General features: G+C 44.6%; 2 protein-coding genes across 2 annotated transcripts in view; one reads left to right on the top strand and one right to left on the bottom strand.

Annotated features, from left to right (window-relative positions):
- Nucleotides 1-18,100, top strand: part of T265_07253 (hypothetical protein) — a gene marked incomplete at both ends in the record, with an annotated part of 96,808 nt that overhangs the window by 24,620 nt on the left and 54,088 nt on the right. Inside the window, 4 exons of the mRNA XM_009172727.1 lie at nucleotides 9,260-9,346; nucleotides 9,383-9,529; nucleotides 11,344-11,512; nucleotides 14,730-15,807. Coding sequence (XP_009170991.1) covers nucleotides 9,260-9,346; nucleotides 9,383-9,529; nucleotides 11,344-11,512; nucleotides 14,730-15,807 — 1,481 coding nt within the window. The remainder of the gene's footprint in view (nucleotides 1-9,259; nucleotides 9,347-9,382; nucleotides 9,530-11,343; nucleotides 11,513-14,729; nucleotides 15,808-18,100) is intronic.
- The window catches only part of T265_07252 (hypothetical protein), a gene marked incomplete at both ends in the record, with an annotated part of 55,378 nt that overhangs the window by 29,254 nt on the left and 8,024 nt on the right, over nucleotides 1-18,100 (bottom strand). Inside the window, one exon of the mRNA XM_009172726.1 lies at nucleotides 12,945-13,030. Within this exon, the coding sequence (XP_009170990.1) occupies nucleotides 12,945-13,030 (86 nt within the window). The remainder of the gene's footprint in view (nucleotides 1-12,944; nucleotides 13,031-18,100) is intronic.

Genomic DNA, 18,100 nt, shown 5'->3' with positions numbered 1-18,100 from the left:
GGCGCGACTAGGCCATGTCTGACAATGTCTCTTAACATTGAAATGGCCCGTCTCGGGTCTCCATCCAGGAAGACGGGGCAATGACCAGCGCAGCTGAGTTTGCTGGTAGTGGCTTTCACGCTTCGCTGCCAAGTCATTGTTTGACCGCCTCTGGCACTCTCACCCTGCAAGTGGTTGTGAGAAAAGAGCCCTTCGAGGAAACTTATTCGAGTCGGCCGGTATCCACTTGCGAAGAAATTTCCCGAGCAGGCCTCGTGGGGACCTATGCGTATTCAATTAATGGCCGAAACTGTTTGTACATCCGTGGACACAGGCAGAATACAAATTTGACGGGATTAATCAACCTTGCTTGCTGGACACAATTTTACGCATCTTAGTCCATCCGTGGGGGCAGAATTTCAGTTGGGATACGACATGCTTTTCGGTTAATTAGGAATTCCTGTGTATCAATCTTCTACAAGTGAACCCATTTCCCAAATCTACAACACAATCATCAACACATATTTTCATCAAATGAAGCCAGGCTTTTATGGTTCACAAAAAAAGTAAAAACCTCCATCGGAAATCCACTCCATCAGGTAGATTTCTCCCTTTGTGAAAAACAGTTCACGGATGAATCGATTAAGATAGCAGACAAATTTGTTTAGCTGGGCAGCTGTACCAGTCCCGGTGGTCTCGCGAAAGATGATATTTTCATCCGGATTAGGAAGGCCAGGAGAGCTCTTTTGAATCTGCGTCACCTGTAACGTATATGTGACATCAGCTTTTCCGTCAAGAGTCGCGTTTACAATTCTGCGGTGCGCTTCATATTACTATACGGGTCAGAAACATGGCCGCTACGCTCCAAGAACGTCAGAAGACTTTCAGCGTTTGACCATCGAGGTCTTCGGATCATTGTTCGAATCTGGTGGGAACGCCGAATCAGCACTTCTGAAGTTCGTTGAATGGTATTCGGGAACAATAACTCACCCTCGATAGATGAAGTGACAACACTGCATAGGTTGCGCTGGCTTGGGCACGTGCTGCGTATGTCAGTCGACCGACTTCCTCGAAGGGCTCTTTTCGCACAACCACATGAAGGGTGGAAGAGAGCCAGAGGCGATCAAACAGTGACTTGGCAGCGAAGTATTAAAGCCATTATCGGCAAACTCAGCTGCGCTGGTCATTGCCCCGTCTTCCTGGATGGAGACCCGAGACGGGCCATATCAATGGCTAGAGACATTGTCAGACATGGCCTAGTCACGCCCTCAATGGCGCTCGTGCGTCCAAGTTATTGCCTTCAGTGCATAGCCCCCTTCCCGATACCCCACTTAACAGTCCAAAGGACAGTGCTGTATTTATGCACATATTTATGAGCTCCCGCCTCCAATGCGCAACTACCTAACCCACCTCCCACTGTACGACATGTACGCGGTTATTACACTTGACAATGATGATGATGATGATTATAATGCATTTTGTTGCTGACTAGGATTGCTTAATACTCGGTCAAGTTCTTAAAACCTTGCATCACGTTTGAACGATCTAATGAATTGATATCAATAGGTCTTGGGAACCTCTGGTCTCCTGTCCTGTTGAGAATCTAAGCGTTTGACGCGCGACACGTAGTAAGACGCCATTTTAGCCATCTGAAACCCCTCATGATATGAGACCCGGTTTAGAGTAGTTCCGGCTACCTACCAAATATCAGATACAAATCGACGACTGCGTATGGAGCAGCCTGAGGTTTACAAAACTCCGCTTATGAACCCATTTCGAAGTTAGTTGAATCCAACAAACAAGTTCAGTACAGCCATCTATGAACACAGTCATCTGCAGTTTGAGTCTTGCCTTCCCTCATCCGGCAGTTGTTTCAGGCCGCTTCCAAAAGGCATAATAATTTGGGATCCATATCATCGCTACTGTTTCCGGAAAACTGACGTTAGTATGGACTTGGCGAATGTGGTCGCTTCACTAAATGGCCAATAGGACAGCTTAAACGTAGCATTGGTGGCCTTGAACCAAAACGATCAGTTAGACGGTCGCCTCAAAAGATTTAAACAAAACTTGAGGTTTTATATTTTAACGATGAAGGCTTTTGATGGCCCACTTCAGGCCACAACTGTAGCCACATTTCTGTCAAGTTGTGCGTGCGTGTGTGTGTGCGTGCGTGCGTGCGTGCGTGCGTGCGTGCGTGCGTGCGTGCGTGCGTGATATTCAGCTTGAGGACCGGGTCCAATTACATCGTCCCATTCGTTAAAATGTTGGAATGTTGGCAGCCTGAGTGCACCTACTAACAGTTTGTCAGCTGGTCACTGATCTGTTCGGCGAGCTAGGCAGTCTACTCGCAAACGTTTGGCCACCATTTGGAGAAACAACATTAGTGCGCATTTACGATGTCACGTTGAGTGATGACGACACATTTGCAATCGAATTGCCACGTTCCACGAGCAGACCAGTAGTCACCTAACCAACTACGACGGGGTTGGATTATACAAAAAGCAAGCGTTAGCGCAAGCTCTTGCGGCGTGGTAGAACCAGGTTGACCTTGTGACAACACCTAGCCTCAAGCATGCAAAGTAAAACCTCAGAGAATGTTCGATTCGCTGGGTTGTTTTTTCGCTTCGATTTGCCAGTAGTATTGCTACCCCAATATACTGTGCAAAAATGAATCACTCACTTGTCAGAATTTGGTGGAAATGTGGCCCTGGAGTTAACCTTTACTATAGTCGACCTGGAGAAAAGCTCTTGTTGGCTTGCTTGTTGTTAGTCTATTGCCCTTACTTCACGACTTTAAGTTGAATCACTCCCTTGAGTTGAGTCTGACCATTGACTGGGAACTTCTTCTAGGTTTGAGGCTTTCGGCCGTCATGTTTCATTATTTATTTAGCTGTCCTATGCATGCAGTTTTTAGTATAACTAACGCCACTGTCGCAGCTGACTTCATAACCCTGCTACTCTCATCAGTCTTCTATGTTTTGGTGTGATTCATTACCACCGGGTAGAAGGGCAAATGGACACTCCCACTGCTCCATTTCATCAAGCAATCCCATGTGTTTAGACGCAAACATTACTCACAAATTTAATGAAACTTCTTCGACAGCCCAGGACTGGTTTCGCCCTTCTTGTGGCTCATCAGGTAGGCTAATTCCCCGAGTTTCGGTCAACCTCATGTTCTATTTGAAAACGTCATAAATGAGAGATTCAGCTGGATTCCAGGTGGGTATTTCGCCAACTTCGTGCAACGATGAGCCTAAGAAGGGTGGAACCGGTCGTAGGCTGTCGAAGAATTTTCAGCAACCTTGTGAGTAGTGTATTACGTCCATCCATGTATCGCCGTATCTCGAATATCATATCGACTAAAGCATGAGACGAACTAGCGCAGCACATTCAGTTGCTTGAAAACATCATCAGCTGGGTTGCATTTGGGCCTCTCGCAAAACAAAATTTGTTTGCAAATGAGTATATTTCGCTAATGCAATGTGGCATTAAAACACAAAGGTGGCGAGAAAATAATTTCACTGAGATCTGAACGGCCTAGAACAATTGTAAAAAGTGTGTCAAAAGCTTGGGTGTTAAAACACAACCTTATTGGACCGTGGAGATCAAATCTAATCCAGAATATAAGTTGCTGGTCCTTGATTCATTCATCGTGTTCTGTTCATTGACGTATGATTGCAATGGAGTTACACCGATCTCGAGAATAGACGTTTATTTCATCAGATTAAGAAACCCCACCCACTAGATACAAAAGTCCACTGATACCATGACCGGCTGCCGTTCTCCAAAACTTGACAAATGAGCAGCATAGGAGTGTCGTTTACCTTTTTACGACTAGCAGTTCAGACGTTTTACCACGGTTTTTACCAACCAAGACTGAGGCTGTCTGCAAAAGAAGCAAGTCCAAGACTTCGTTAGCTTACATCACCGCCTCTTACAAGCGGTCTAATCAAAACCAAACTTGGCATCCATAAATCCGTGGAAGAGTAACGACAGACGATTTTAGTATGGACTTTCCACGGTCCAAAAGAATCCCCTTCTAGCATCTTAGATCTCGACATACATGTTATGTTTGTAATGGCTCGTAAAGGCTTCACTGAAAGTACATACTTGTCCTTACGCTTCATCCACATCTACGACGGGCGCAGATATTCCATACCGCCCAACTTTCAGATGACTAATTCCTTGCAAAACTCCTTTTCAGGACAATATTGAGTTTATCTTCGACTCACGTGAGGAATGCAAACATTTTTGGAAACACTGTATCGAGCACCACACCTTCTTTCGGTGTCCGAAAGCGGAGCAAGCGTTCTCGAAACAGGCGCAACCGGGACAGCGCTTTTCCAGAAGCGGATCCACCTTCAGGTAGGTGGGATTTCGTTTCTCCTTCCGGTGTTAACGTTGTTGATGAGAAACCTTTGTCCGTGAATAGATGGCGATTGCATGATTGTCCTATCGGTGGCAAGTATGAAGTATACCTCCGTGCTGCCTATCATTCTTGATGGCACCTTTGATCATCTAAAGGTCAAGTTTTTCATTGTATACCTCGTCACATTATGATTCCCACGATACGTGCCATCCACCAGTCAGATCAAGCCCGCTCTGTCACGTGTGAGCCAATGCGCTGAACTTATTGATCGCAGCCGCTACCGTCCCATCACTAACTGTGTAACGGCGCGCATTACTGATGAGGCACGCGAGTAGTTGCGGTCATTTCGAAGCCCCACCGCGCCTATGATCGAATATGACGTTTATCACGGAACTTGTGGAGTGTTGATTCACAATTGTTCCATAGTCAACAAATATCCATGAAAGTTCAAGAAGACCGATGAGAATGTCCACTTTTTAAAAACTATGTGTATATGAGCAATTCACTTTCCTGTCTACAACTGCTTAGTTGTTGTTTGCTATAAAGCGACTTCACGGGTAAGGCGCTTTTCCTTTCGCCAGCTGTGGCTTCCTCAATCTCTGCAGCGGCGTGCTGACCTTCTAGAGGGGGGAAGAACCTCCCTAACTTGCTGCTTCGACCGACTGGCGATCAATCATAAACGTCTGGCACGCTAGTTCGTTTGACCATCCCTGTTGAAACATGTTATTTGATTCGACTGATCTAGCAGTTTATGTTACCTATGCGAACGTCCCAGCCATATCGCCTGACTTCATCATAGGAAGAAACGCGTACAAATCACATCCGTGGTTTTTGCGTGTACAGTATCTTTTGAGTTAGCAAGGTACTTAGAATGAGCCAGTTCGCAAAGCTTCGGATCGGTACACCTCTGAAATGAACGTCAGTCTGTCAGGTGAGTGGGGAAGGATAGTTTTTATTCCATACATGCATGTCATCCAAACGACGTTAACGATACGAGTAAGTTCTGAGCCATTGCGAGTGCGCCTTTGACGAATGAATCTGATGAGACATGTTTTGGCCTACGAGTTTCACCCAAGCCAAAATTATGGCCACTTGTATGAGCGTTACTCTGGTTCACAGACAGGTGATAAGCGACAGCCGGTTAAGTTGGGTTAAGTCTCCCAAGNCAGTCCTACCAGCGGCTTCCCAAAGTGCACACTCAATAAAGCTTCCTCCTTTCCGTTCCTGTCCGCTGTTTCCCGAAAAAGACACTCCTGAATTAAAAATGGAGTGTTTTATTCAATGTTGTCGCGTACATTGAATAATTATCAGCATTTTATGAGAATGCATTCTTATCTTTGTAATGTACTACTCATAAGGTTGCTTAAAATCCGTCGACAGCAACCTTGTGAGTAATTGATTACAAAGATATACATGTATCGCGATATCTCGAATATCGTAGTGACTGAAACCTGATGTGGCCTGGTGCAGCACATTCAGTTGCCTGAAAACATCACAAACAAGCGATTCAGCTGGGTTCCAGGTGTGTCTCTCAAAAAATCAAATTAGTTTGCAAATGGGGTTGTCGGGATTCTGTTGATACTCCGGTAGATTGATTTGTTCAATACTGACCTTAACAGTATCTAATTCGCGAATTCAAATGGTGTCAATTTTTTATAGGGGACTTGTAACTCGGAAATCTTGGCTACGTTTTGGTTAGTTAGTCTGATGGATTACTAGTGTAACGACAGAATTGGACTAAAATGCGACAGTCTGTTTAGTCAATCATGATGTTGAATTCTTTAGGATGCAAGTGGAAGATCAAACGCTTGGTGACCTGATACTAAAACCTCAGAGCGCAAGAGTCTGTGTGCCGTCCTCTAGGTGGAGCCGAATTCTTTTGCTTGTGGAGATCATCATCAGCTGTATGAACCGCGTACTTTCGTACAGTGGTTGTAGCTGCCACGGTTCCGTTCACCGATGATTCGGGGAGGTGGGGTAGGTAGCTACGAATTGGAGGAGAAATTTCAAACGGCTTATCCTAGCTTCATTTTGCGAATTTCGATCCAAAATGAGTGTGTGAAGTTCAGAATTGTGGTCTCAATCGATCGTTTGTCCGTTTGCTCATTGCTTATCCCGTTTATTCCTTCTTACCCGGCGGTAATTATTTGTGCAATGTGTTCAACGGTTTCATACCCAGTGGTCTTCCCCCAATGGATGAGGGACTAATTGAACTTGGCTGCATGCTTTGTGAGTAATTTTTGAGTTTGTGCAAGTTGCCAGCCAAGTGCCTACAATTGAAATATCAATGGCACTGATGGAATTCCTGATACCTCCCATATCAAGTACTGTTTTCCAGGATGAGAATGGTAAACGGACACTTGGGTTGGGTCGGCCGACTGAGTTGCTGGGGGCGGAAGCCTTATCAGCTCTGGATGATAGGCTTACGGTTGAATGACATGAGCGAGCATGTGGAGGTCCTATCCTAATAACTCAAGTTTATGCCTGCGTCCATTCCAGTGTAGCCGAAAGAAACGACGAGAAACGAAAAAGGTGTATTTCGTTCGGCGTGCGAAACCCCCCGGTTTTCTTAAGTGGCTGCGAAAACCCTAATCGATGCATTCTTGATCTCCAGGAATCATCTTGTTCTTATTAGTCCCACTTCAACTGGCTCTCCTTCCGCCAACCCATGCACAACAAGGTTACTCCTCGTAACCTTTACCCGTTTTCCTCTCCGGTAGAACATTCCGGTCCAATATTTTTTTCTTTTCGCCCAATTACAAACTGTGCCGTTGCATAACTGATTTGAGCCCTAAAAAACCAATATCGTTTGAGTCATTTGCTGCGAAATTTTCATGATTGGCCAGAATTTTCTCGCAACTTCATTGGATTTGCATGTGTCGATTCAAAACGATGACTGTAAGTGATATTGACAACTTGACCAATTGCTTTCTACGTATTCGAAAAAGAGTTTTGGACTCCTTGAGTGATCAGTGGCTACGACGTTTCGCCTCTTATGGCGCTCAGGCACGTGTAAGTATGTTTTATCAGAGAAACCGAGCAGAATTTCTAAGAGCTGTTGTTTCTGGATTCGCAATGACAGTCCCACACTGCTACTGACCAGCTGTCATTCACAGGTAGCTACTTCTTTTGTANAAGAAGGCCTTCGCTGTGGAGTTATTTATTAGAAAATGCCAACTGACCGGTTACAGACTAGTGGACAGGGAAGCAAAACTCTCATTTGCATCTTATCCACAAAAATTGAACATTCATCTTCTCTTGAACGCGTCTTTTTGAACTTTCCTGGAAACTCATTGACTGTTGCTCAAATCCAAGCAAATACTACAAAGTGACTCCACTAATTCCGCAACAGATCTCCTCTTTTCAAGAGACGCAAAGCGAATTTCCAAGAACAGAACATACTACTCGCACGCCTCCCAATCAGTAGTATCATCGTTACACGAGTAGCAGTGTCTTGAAGGATACACTCACTTGTTAACTTGGTTTCATGCAGATTTCACTCGTGGATTTTGTTTTACAACGCAAGCGCAACATGTGCTGAAGGTCTTCCATCCTGAGCATGGACTACCAATTGATAGTGCAGTCGACTTGGCATGGAGTTTCCCAGGCGTCAGATGCGCTATCATGAACCAGCTGTATGTCGGACTACTATTAACAATTGTCCCGTCCCTGATTGGTTCATTCTGCAAATGACATCATTAACTCACATGATGATTACAGATACACAGTACATTAAGAGGACCAAACTTATAAGTTAGGTCTAAGATGACGTCTGTGTAAAACACTGTTGTTACTTACGCTTTTGTGTACCCAGCGGGGATTGTGAGCTCAATAAAAATCGCGAAGCCAAGCCAAGCCAAGTTGGTAGATGCCAACCTCTCAGTAAATAGTCCATTCATCCATTGGAGGCCAAACAAGTTTGCAGTAGGCTCGCCGGGAATGGGATCTAGCCGTAGTCTCTTAGACCAACCGTCATGACCGAGTCGTTACGTTCAGCTAAGCAGCACGAGTCACCCAACCCCAGTTCAAGAGCTTAACAACAACAACTAGTCAAATTAATGTGGTTGTAAACTTTGCCCTTCGAGATTGGGTCTGAAACAGAAGCTCTACATTTGACGTACAGCTGACCAGCTGTCATTCACAGGTAGCTACTCCTTTTGTATGTGTCTGGTCATTTATCGCCCACAACTGCGTCACGTTGTCCTATAGCCTACGTTGTCAACGTTGGCAACTTTCCACCATGGGCCCCGTGGCACTGAGAATATTTTGAGCTAACAAAATGAAATGTAACAAGATTATGGGCGCTACTCACAAGGTTACTGAAAACTCTTCGACAACCCACGGCCTGTTTCGCCCTTCTTGGGGCTCATCAGGTAGGCGCAGTGCCCGAGTTTCCGTCAACCTTATGTTCTACTTGAACCCAAATTGAACTGTTTTCGAGAAATTCACTTATTTGCAAATCAATTTGGTTTTCACGAGAGACTCAACTGAATCTCTCGTTTATGGTATTCTACAACTGAATGTGCTGCACACAGGCCACTTCATGTTTCAGTTGGCACGATATTCGAGATATTGCAGTATATTTTCATAAAGGAAACTGAAACCTCTTCGACAGCCCACGACTGGTTTCGCTCTTCTTGAGGCTTATCAGGTAAGAGCAGTCTCCGATTTCCGGTCAACCTTATGTTCTACTTGAACCCATATCATAAACGAGACATTCAGTTGAGTCCCGCGTGTAAACCAAACTGATTTGCAAATAAGCGTATTTAAGCTACTCATCACATGGATTTTGGGAAGATCTACGGATGCAAGATGCGGTGATCCACCAGTGAATATTTTGCCAGTTTTCCGTCCCTGATAACCTAAAACGTACATGAGTAGCGACTGTATCCTCATTTACACAACTCGCAGACCAACTACACGGTTTACGTCTGTGGTTTTCCTCGAATGGAGCAATAGTTCTCATTCGTCCTTCAACAGCACACACTGGCTGTGCCTGTGAGTGACACAAACCAAACCTCATCCTTCTTCCAGTTTCTTTTTCGTACTTCACATTGTTCGTTCTTTCTTTCCCTGTATCTTCTGATGTATTGTCTTGGATTCTAGGTATACCGGACGTACGGAACAGGAGTTGCACGAATACGTTCAAGAGCACGGAGAAAACCGAATCAACTTTGAGAGGTAACTCCCTCTAATCCCATTATAATAACTTGCTGCGTCGATGCCGAACAAATTGTTGAAAACTGAAGTACTGCGCATCATTTACTTCCACGTGGTTAACAACCAAGATTAACAATAGGAACACCTGTCTTATGAAGTCTTCCCTGTTGTGCCTGCTGAGTAAAATCTAACTTTTGTAATGTGCTACTCATAAGGTTACTGAAAATCCATCGACAGCCCACGACCGGTTTCGCCCTTCTTGGGGCTCATCAGGTAGGCGCAGTCCCCGGATTTCCGTCAACCTTATGTTCTACTTTAAACCAAATTGTACGAGATTAGCAAATATACACTCATTTGTAAACTAATTTGGTTTTTCCAGAGACTCACCTGGAACCCAGTTGAATCTCTCGTTTGTGATGTTCTCAGGCAACTGAATGTGCCGCACCAGGCCGCCTCATGTTTCAGTCACTACGATATTCGAGATTTCGCGATACATGTATATCTTTGTAACGTACTACTCATAACATCACAAACGAGTGATTCAGCTTGGTTCCAGGTGAGTCTCTCGAAAAATCAAATCAGTTCTCAAATGAGTGTATATGCGCTAAAATCTAATTTATTTGGTTTTACTGGAAAGCTCAACTGGATCTCTCGTTTTCGATAGTCTTCCTCAACGGAATATGCTAAATAAAACCATGTCACGTTTCATTTCGTATAATAATCGAGATATTGAAACACGAGATGGCCCCTGGGGGAACAAATCTAGTTGAAAAATATTATAAACGGGAGCTTCAGTTGGTATTCGTTTGAGTCTCTCGTTGAAGTCAAATTTGTTTGCAATCAAGTACATTTTTTTGGGCATCCATTAGCCGCACGATGCTCTCAGGTGCAAAACCTCTGCGTGTGGAGTAACACTTTTTTCGCCAAAATGTTGCGTTTTGTTGCGTATATGCCCAAACCAAAAACCTTCTTAATCTACTTTCATATTTTTGCAACTCACCAAATTTTCTTGTCCGCTTGAGCAATCACACCCCTGGCAGAAACGCCTGGTGGAATAATTTCCCAGCATCACTGAGACCCTGGGATGCTTAAATAGGGTTCAAAGGTTTGGAATGGTACCCTTAACCCAATTGTTCGATTGCTTTAGCCCATCAGGGACACCTCATAGCTGTCGAAAATCAATTCCATTGTGTGAATACTGAGCGCACATTTTGTGAATAGTGTATACTTTAGGTTCAAGCGAGGCATAAGTTTGACCGAAACTCAGAGACTGCATCTGTCTGATAAACCTCAAGTGGGTCAAAACCTGTCGTGGATTCCGGAACATTTCTCAGCAACGTTATGAGTAGTTTCCTGGAAAAAACTGATTTAATGAAACATTCTCATTGCAAACAACTCTAGTCTTACGAGAGATTCACCTAGAATCCAGCTGGTATTCTTGTTTATGGTTGGTTTAAACTAATTTTGTCTCAAGTAGGACATAGGGTTGACGGAAACTCGGGGACTGCACCTACCTGATGAGCCTCAAGAAGAGTGAAACCGGCCGTGGACTGTCGAAGAGTTTTCGAAAACCTTATGAGTAGTGTAGTACGTCTATCCAAAACTTATTTACTTCCGGCACAGTTGAGCTTCGACCCAGAAAAGCCTGAACACGCATCTGGTGAGCACGAAGAATTGACTAAGTGACTTTTTGGTTAGGAGTTTCAGGATTTCACCCTCCGTGTCCCTTGTCGTTCTGCCAGTTTTCGGAACTGCTGAAAATTTCATTGAAGCGTGAACGTCGTGAAAATAAACAGTCTATTTATCCCAACAGTCGTTTGTCTACTAATGTACAGGAGCCCTTGTTTTTTTCGCGCAGCTCTACATGTCTAGCAAATTGAAATTAACGGTGGGAAATGCGGAGTTCCTGGGAGAGGAATTCGAGTTGTCTGACTCCTCAGGGAAAAATCGCAAAAGTGTCAAACGTCTACTGGAATTTGCAGTCAAGAATTACTGTCTTAAATTGTGTGTATAGAAGAAGGCAAGGAGAAACAATTCACTGTTTGCTTGATTCAAACAACACAAACTAAATGGGTCTAAGATTATCAAAGAACCTTCTAGAAACACTCGTCGGCCATTTATCACCTGTTATGCGCTTAGTCGTTCGACTTCTTCAAGGAATCCATTCAGCAGAATCATGTGACGGGTAGAGACGAGACAGAAGGGTTCAAGCGATGATTTGGCAGCGAAAATAAAAGCCGAGAAACAATTCACTGTTTGCTTGATTCAAACAACACAAACTAAATGGGTCTAAGATTATCAAAGAACCTTCTAGAAACACTCGTCGGCCATTTATCACCTGTTATGCGCTTAGTCGTTCGACTTCTTCAAGGAATCCATTCAGCAGAATCATGTGACGGGTAGAGACGAGACAGAAGGGTTCAAGCGATGATTTGGCAGCGAAAGATAAAAGCCATTACCAGCAAACTCAGCTGCATAGGTCAATGCTGCCTTCCTGGATGGGGACCCTCAGACGGGCCATATCAATGGTTAGAGACACTATCAGACAGGGCCCAGTCGCGCCCTTAATGGCGCTCATGCATCCAAGCGATTATCTTCAATGCATAGCTCCCTTCCCGATCCCCCACTTAACAATCCACATACAGTGCTTCATTTATGCACTAATTTATCAGCCCCCGCCTCTAATGCGCAGCTACCTACCCCACCTCTCCGAATCATCGGTGAACGAAACTGTGGCAGCCATAACCACTGTACGACAAATACACGGTTCTTACAGCGGATACAGCAACTGTTAGGTTACTTATGAATTACGGTTTGAGTAGTATCGTTCCTTAAACGTTTATTATACAGCAGCAGCAGTGTTTGGCTAAATGACAGCACATCCCACTGTTTTTCCTGCTTTGTAATGTTCACTTCAGATCTCCAACCCGGCTTCCACTCTCAATTTTCACAAAGTGTCTCAAAAACGAGTTCCCTCCCCATTAAACATACAAGAGAAACAAGGTGATAATTTTATATGGCTTTTTGGAATTTGTATCAAACGTACAAAAGGATTGCTGGGCACGTACAGTAGAACGACCCGCGTGGGACCTGTACAATTGGTGCACACTAAGATTGTTCTATCACGAAAATTAGGCGTTCGTCACCCGTTTAGTCGCCTCTGACAAATACGTTGAACATGTTAAATAGGAAGAATAACTGAAATATACAGGCGCAGAGTGCATACACACACACACACACACACACACACTAAACACTGCCGAGTGAAGAGAGAACCACTGACTGACTTATGCCTCACGTGTGCCGGCGTTAAGTGCTCAGTTGTCGCCGTGCCTCCGTCTCTGGAAACAAGCTGATCAAAGCTGGTACTATAGTGTTGGATTTCACGACACACAGAGTTGCTTCGACCTAAAAGAGGCATTGTTTAGGCCCTCACCCGTTCACTCACACCGGAACTCACAAGCTTACTGGGGACGAGCAGACGTTCTATCAGCTGATAAAAGATCTTATAGGTCAGCGGAGCTGAACGGTGGACATTTTGAAAAAAAAGGGGAATACCGCAGGGCACAGTTATCGTGAAAAGAAGGGTGACTTGGAATCAATAAGATAAAAAAACAGGGAGATTCGGTCGAAATTCGGACAGTGCGGAGGTCAGGAATGCTATTCAGTTACTTTCAAATTGTTCGATATAGACAGGTGTTGTTTGAAAGACAGAGACCAAACAGTTTTAGCTGCAGTTATCACATGGATTTTGACAGTAAAATGCGTTTCATTCGTGGTCCTGATAATAGAACTTTGAGAAACTTTAGGGGATAGCTAAGGCGAGATTCCTGGGGAAAAACACTTTCATTTTCATAAACGAAACTACTCACAAGGTTGAAGAAAACTTTTCGACAGCCCACGACCGGTTTCGCCCTTCTTGGGGCTCATCAGTTAGGCGCACTCCCCGAGTTTCCATCAACCTTATGTTCTACTTCCATTTTATTCAATTGATCTTTTACATATTTTTATCATACCAAAAGACCTTAATGCAACACAATACATCCACTGGGTCATTCAATCTGCAAGGACCCTCACTAGAACTTTCGATCACTGGCTCCAGAAGGAGAGAAATGATCTGGAGTACAATAATGAGCAATCATAGTGCTGCGAACCATAAAATTCGCGTCCATGGAAAGCAAACATTTTTGACCAGAGTTATATTAATTTGAGTGATTGTTTAGATCAACCCTTGAGCCTCTAGAACTCATCGCGTGGGTGGAGAGGAATCGGATACGTGACCTCTGGCCAGGCATCTCGAGCAGTTTACCTCCAATTCATGCGCCCGTATCCTAAATGACGCTTTTCCTATCGTTTCTATTCAACTAGCAAGGGTGATTAGTCAGATTCGCTGTGATTTCTAATATGCAATTACCGTCACTACGTTGTAATGACTTATGTTAGACTCCCGAAGAGCGCCCATCACCCATGATTAGTTGCAATGCCCTTTTCTATCCTAGTTTTATTTCTCAGAGGGAAGGGGTTTTTGTGTCATACCTATGGTGCATTTTGCATTTTCTGTGGTTTTAGAGTTACTTCCGAAATGACTGACAAATTTATCCGACAAAGACCATTAAGAAATAAAAAGGTGAATTATTGACAACCACACTAGCCATCAAGAGCCGTTAACTGACATTCGTCACTGATCTAGTGTGATCATCTGAATATTGGTTCCCCGTCTGTCTTATAACCTGGCCAATTTGGTGACCAGCTCACTTGGCCTGGTGAACCTTTTGTGTCAAAAGCGAAACGTTGCCCAAATAAAAACGACCGATTGTTTATCGAACTCTTCTGAAACGGTGACTTCTGAATCGGTTCCAAACTTCTTCCAATTGATTTAAAAAAGTGACTTGTGTGTGGCAACCTCCTCCTTTACGTGGAAAGCCTTACCAAGCCCCTAAATTGTTGTTGTCCATGTTCTAGACTCTGCAGGAGAGCAAACTCTATTGGAAAGACCATAAACTAGCCCTTAATGTCGTTTCCATCGAATTTGATTGTACACAGCGAACGAGATTTTTTCATGCGTCGTTGTGGTTCCTCTGAATATTGTGTGGAAATATGTCCAAAGCTATCATTGTTTGTCGAATATACCTACGGTTCTGAAGAATTCTCGCAACTTTTTATCTAGCAACTGAGAATGCCGTCGCCACGATGCATGTCTGACTCTGTTCTTCCCTCCTAGACCGTCTTCCGCCAGACGAGCTTACTCAACCCTCCTGAGTGGTTCAAGCTACACAAGTAAACGACTGCAGACAGCCTCTCTACAGCTACGCTCCTCTTCCGCCGACCGTCGTACTGCAACCATGTTCAGCAATAACCTCGGGGTCAGTCTGACGAATAGTCTAGGTCATTCTTCCGGATTAAAACGTACACAAAGCGAAGGGACGCGGCCAGCTGCCAACGACTCCCAGGAAGAATCCGCGGTAATGGTTAGTGGGAAAAGTAATGCCGACGAATTACCTGAGGCGCCCACAAGTGGCTACGTAACGACCACAGAGAGTGCCGGAAGTAGACAAAGTACTGATGCCAACACTGTGCCAGAGACGGAAGAGGACATAGCAACGAATATGGAGAGACTGGAGGGCGAACAGGTTTCTGAAATGGACCCGCTTCGATGGATAACAGAAACCTACCGACGTATGACTGGAGACTGGACTGGTGACGGTGTGCTCGCCGAAGAAAAGCAAGATACCTCCATGGTAATGCGACGGGCCAAATCTGCAGCTGGATCGCCTAGGACTAGTGGAACAGCTTCTTTGGGCAGATTGGACACTGAGTTGGACAGCTTGTTGCTGCATCAACAACAAGGAGCGCCGACTGTTCAGATCGCCGCGGCAGACGATGACGGTGCGCTAACACATTTTCTGCTTTTGAGTGAGATAAGCAGGACCATAGTTCCCGGAGCGACAATACAAACCGGACCGGAAACATCCCAGTCTGAAAGACAGGGAGATACATCAGTGCAAGTTTCAAGCCCCACAGAACAACAGCAACAGCAACAACAAGCATCAGATATCCTGTCTGACTTGACTGGCGCCGTTTTGTTCTCTGGCGCAGACATTTCTGACCTAGTGAGCCGAGTAGTCTCACCCTATCCGGAATTGAGTTCAGAGCGCGAAGAGATTCGGGTATCCTCTTCGCTTTCCACCACACAACCCGATCTACTCAGTCAAGCGGATACGGGCTTGTCGCAAAGAGGTTTCGCTCATCCGGCGACGGACCTTTTCGGGGACACACACCGGATTGCTGCATCGTTGGCCGTAAGTTTGTATTTTTGGTAGTTCACTGAGTAGGTGTCAACATAAGTGCTGCTAGACGTTCGATTACGATTGATTGTTCGGTCGGGTGGTTCTATCGGTGGGTCTCTGTCCCGATCACACAGTGACCACGTGACCTGTGGGTTGGTTCTCCTCCATTCTCGTCCAGTGATCGGTGCTCCACTGTCCTCCCTCTTCTCTCTCTCTCTCTCTGAGTAGCTCTCTGAATCAGACTTCATGGTTTTTTGATATGGCTCCAAGGGGTCTCCTCTTCTGGAGTGCTCCGCTTGGTGTCTTATTCATTCCAGCTGAGGGTGCATTAATTGAATGTAGTTCAACTCCTTAGTCGATGAAATCCGTCCTATACTACCATGCCTTTCTGTCACGTCACCACTTTTACGTTTTCCGAATTGTATTTGTGACCCTCTTGGTCAAGAGGAAAGAATCACGTGTTCTGATGGTCGTGTTGCATTTTCTCATTCGCGTACACGGTTACCTTCCAGTTTGTCTAGCATAGAACTTGTTGAAGTTGCCGTAGTCGATTTGACGCATCCTTTTCCTTCTGATTTCATCAATCTTCTAAAAGTAAGACTAAGGATTTGGGACATGAGAAGTCCTTTTCGACCTGACAATTATCATGAAGGAACCTACTCACAAGGTTGCTGAAAACTCTTCGACAACCCACAGCCGGTTTCGCTCTTCTCGGAGCCCATCAGGTAGGCGTAGTCCCCGAGTTTTCATCAACCCTATTATCTAATTGAACCCAAATTAAACTATTTTCGAGAAATACCCTCATTTGCAAATCAACTGGGTTTTCACGAGAGACTCAACTGAATCTCTACCTGATGAGCCCCAAGAAGGGTAAAACCGGCCGTGGGCTGTCGAAGAGTTTTCAGCAAACTTGTGAGAAGCTTCCTTTGTGAGAATATACTGCGATATCTCGAATATCGTGCTAAGTGAAACATGAGGCGGCCTGTGTGCAGCACATTCAGTTGTAGAATATCATAAACAAGAGATTCAGTTGAGTCTCTCGTGAAAACTAAATTGGTTTGCAAATGAGTGTATTTCTCGAACACCAGACAGTTAGTTCAGATATATTTATATTCAATGTAGAACCATCCGTTCGGTTGTTTGTTCCTGCCGTTTCCGCAACTGACTTTTCTCTCCCCAAATCTTGTCTTAATTAAATTTTTTGGGCACCGCCTGTTTCAGAATAAAGGGCTGTCTTCTTCCTTAGCTCTCACGTGCCGCAATGTGTCTCCGCACTATTAGATAGGTTCTAAGTGGCTCTGTTCCTGTGATTTGAACGGTTGCATTTCTAATTCAACATAATCATATTGTGAGTCTTATTCACATTCCTATTCACTAAAATGTGCAAGAGTAGTAGTCAAGTGTCTTCTCCAGTCCGACTGTAAACTGAATGTCTTCAAATGCGAAGTTATGTACTGCATTTCGTTTCTTGATGACGAAAGCGAACATGTTCCCGTGTCTGTCTCGACGATGAGACGACTGCGTAGTGCCTGGAAATCCATCCATTTTGGAAACTGTTTGCATGAGAGATTTTCAGTTTTGGTTTACTCAGTAAACAGCCCCCTCTCCCCCCGAAAAAACACCTCGCGGGAGCTTTCTTCATAAATCTGCGGCATCTGGGCTGCATTCGGTAATGTTTACAATTGGGCAGTGCCAACATCGAATTGTCTAGCTCTGGCAAGTCGACTGTGATATATGTGCGCTCTTCACGTTGTTCGGACGGTGTAACCGAAGACGTTCAACCTAGCTGATGAAAATGAGTTGACTGAAAAGGACAGCAGGTCAGCGAAATACTCATTGAATTATCAATTTCGTCTTGAAGGGAGACTCACCCGGAACCAAGCTGAATCTCGTTTAGCATGTTTTTAGGCCAGCTCGACTACAAAAGTTTCGTGGAGACATCGTCTGACGCATGTGTACTCTTGTATGCCCACGAAACCTGATCAACAGCCAATAAATGCATCCAAGCTACCAGCTAAAAGAAATGTGACAAATCTAAAGTGACTTTTCGAGGCCCACACGTTGCCCAGAAGGGTGGTACACCATGTCTCTTGTCGATCACCAAATCACCCGCGATCCCACAGTTGACCGTCTAAAGCGGACGCACAACTTATTGGTGGGGTCCGACACTTCTGAAATGATATCAACACGCCACTCAGGTTAATCGTCCCCCCTGATGTTATTACCACTGAAATGATTAATTTCTCACTCGGGACTGAAATGATTTGTTTGATCAATAGTATCACCAAAAACATTACTCACATTC

Source organism: Opisthorchis viverrini (assembly GCF_000715545.1).
Source record: "Opisthorchis viverrini unplaced genomic scaffold opera_v5_166, whole genome shotgun sequence".
Lineage (NCBI taxonomy): Eukaryota > Metazoa > Platyhelminthes > Trematoda > Opisthorchiida > Opisthorchiidae > Opisthorchis > Opisthorchis viverrini.
The sequence above is the reverse complement of the archived record's forward strand: the minus strand, read 5'-3'. Positions and strand labels throughout refer to the sequence as shown.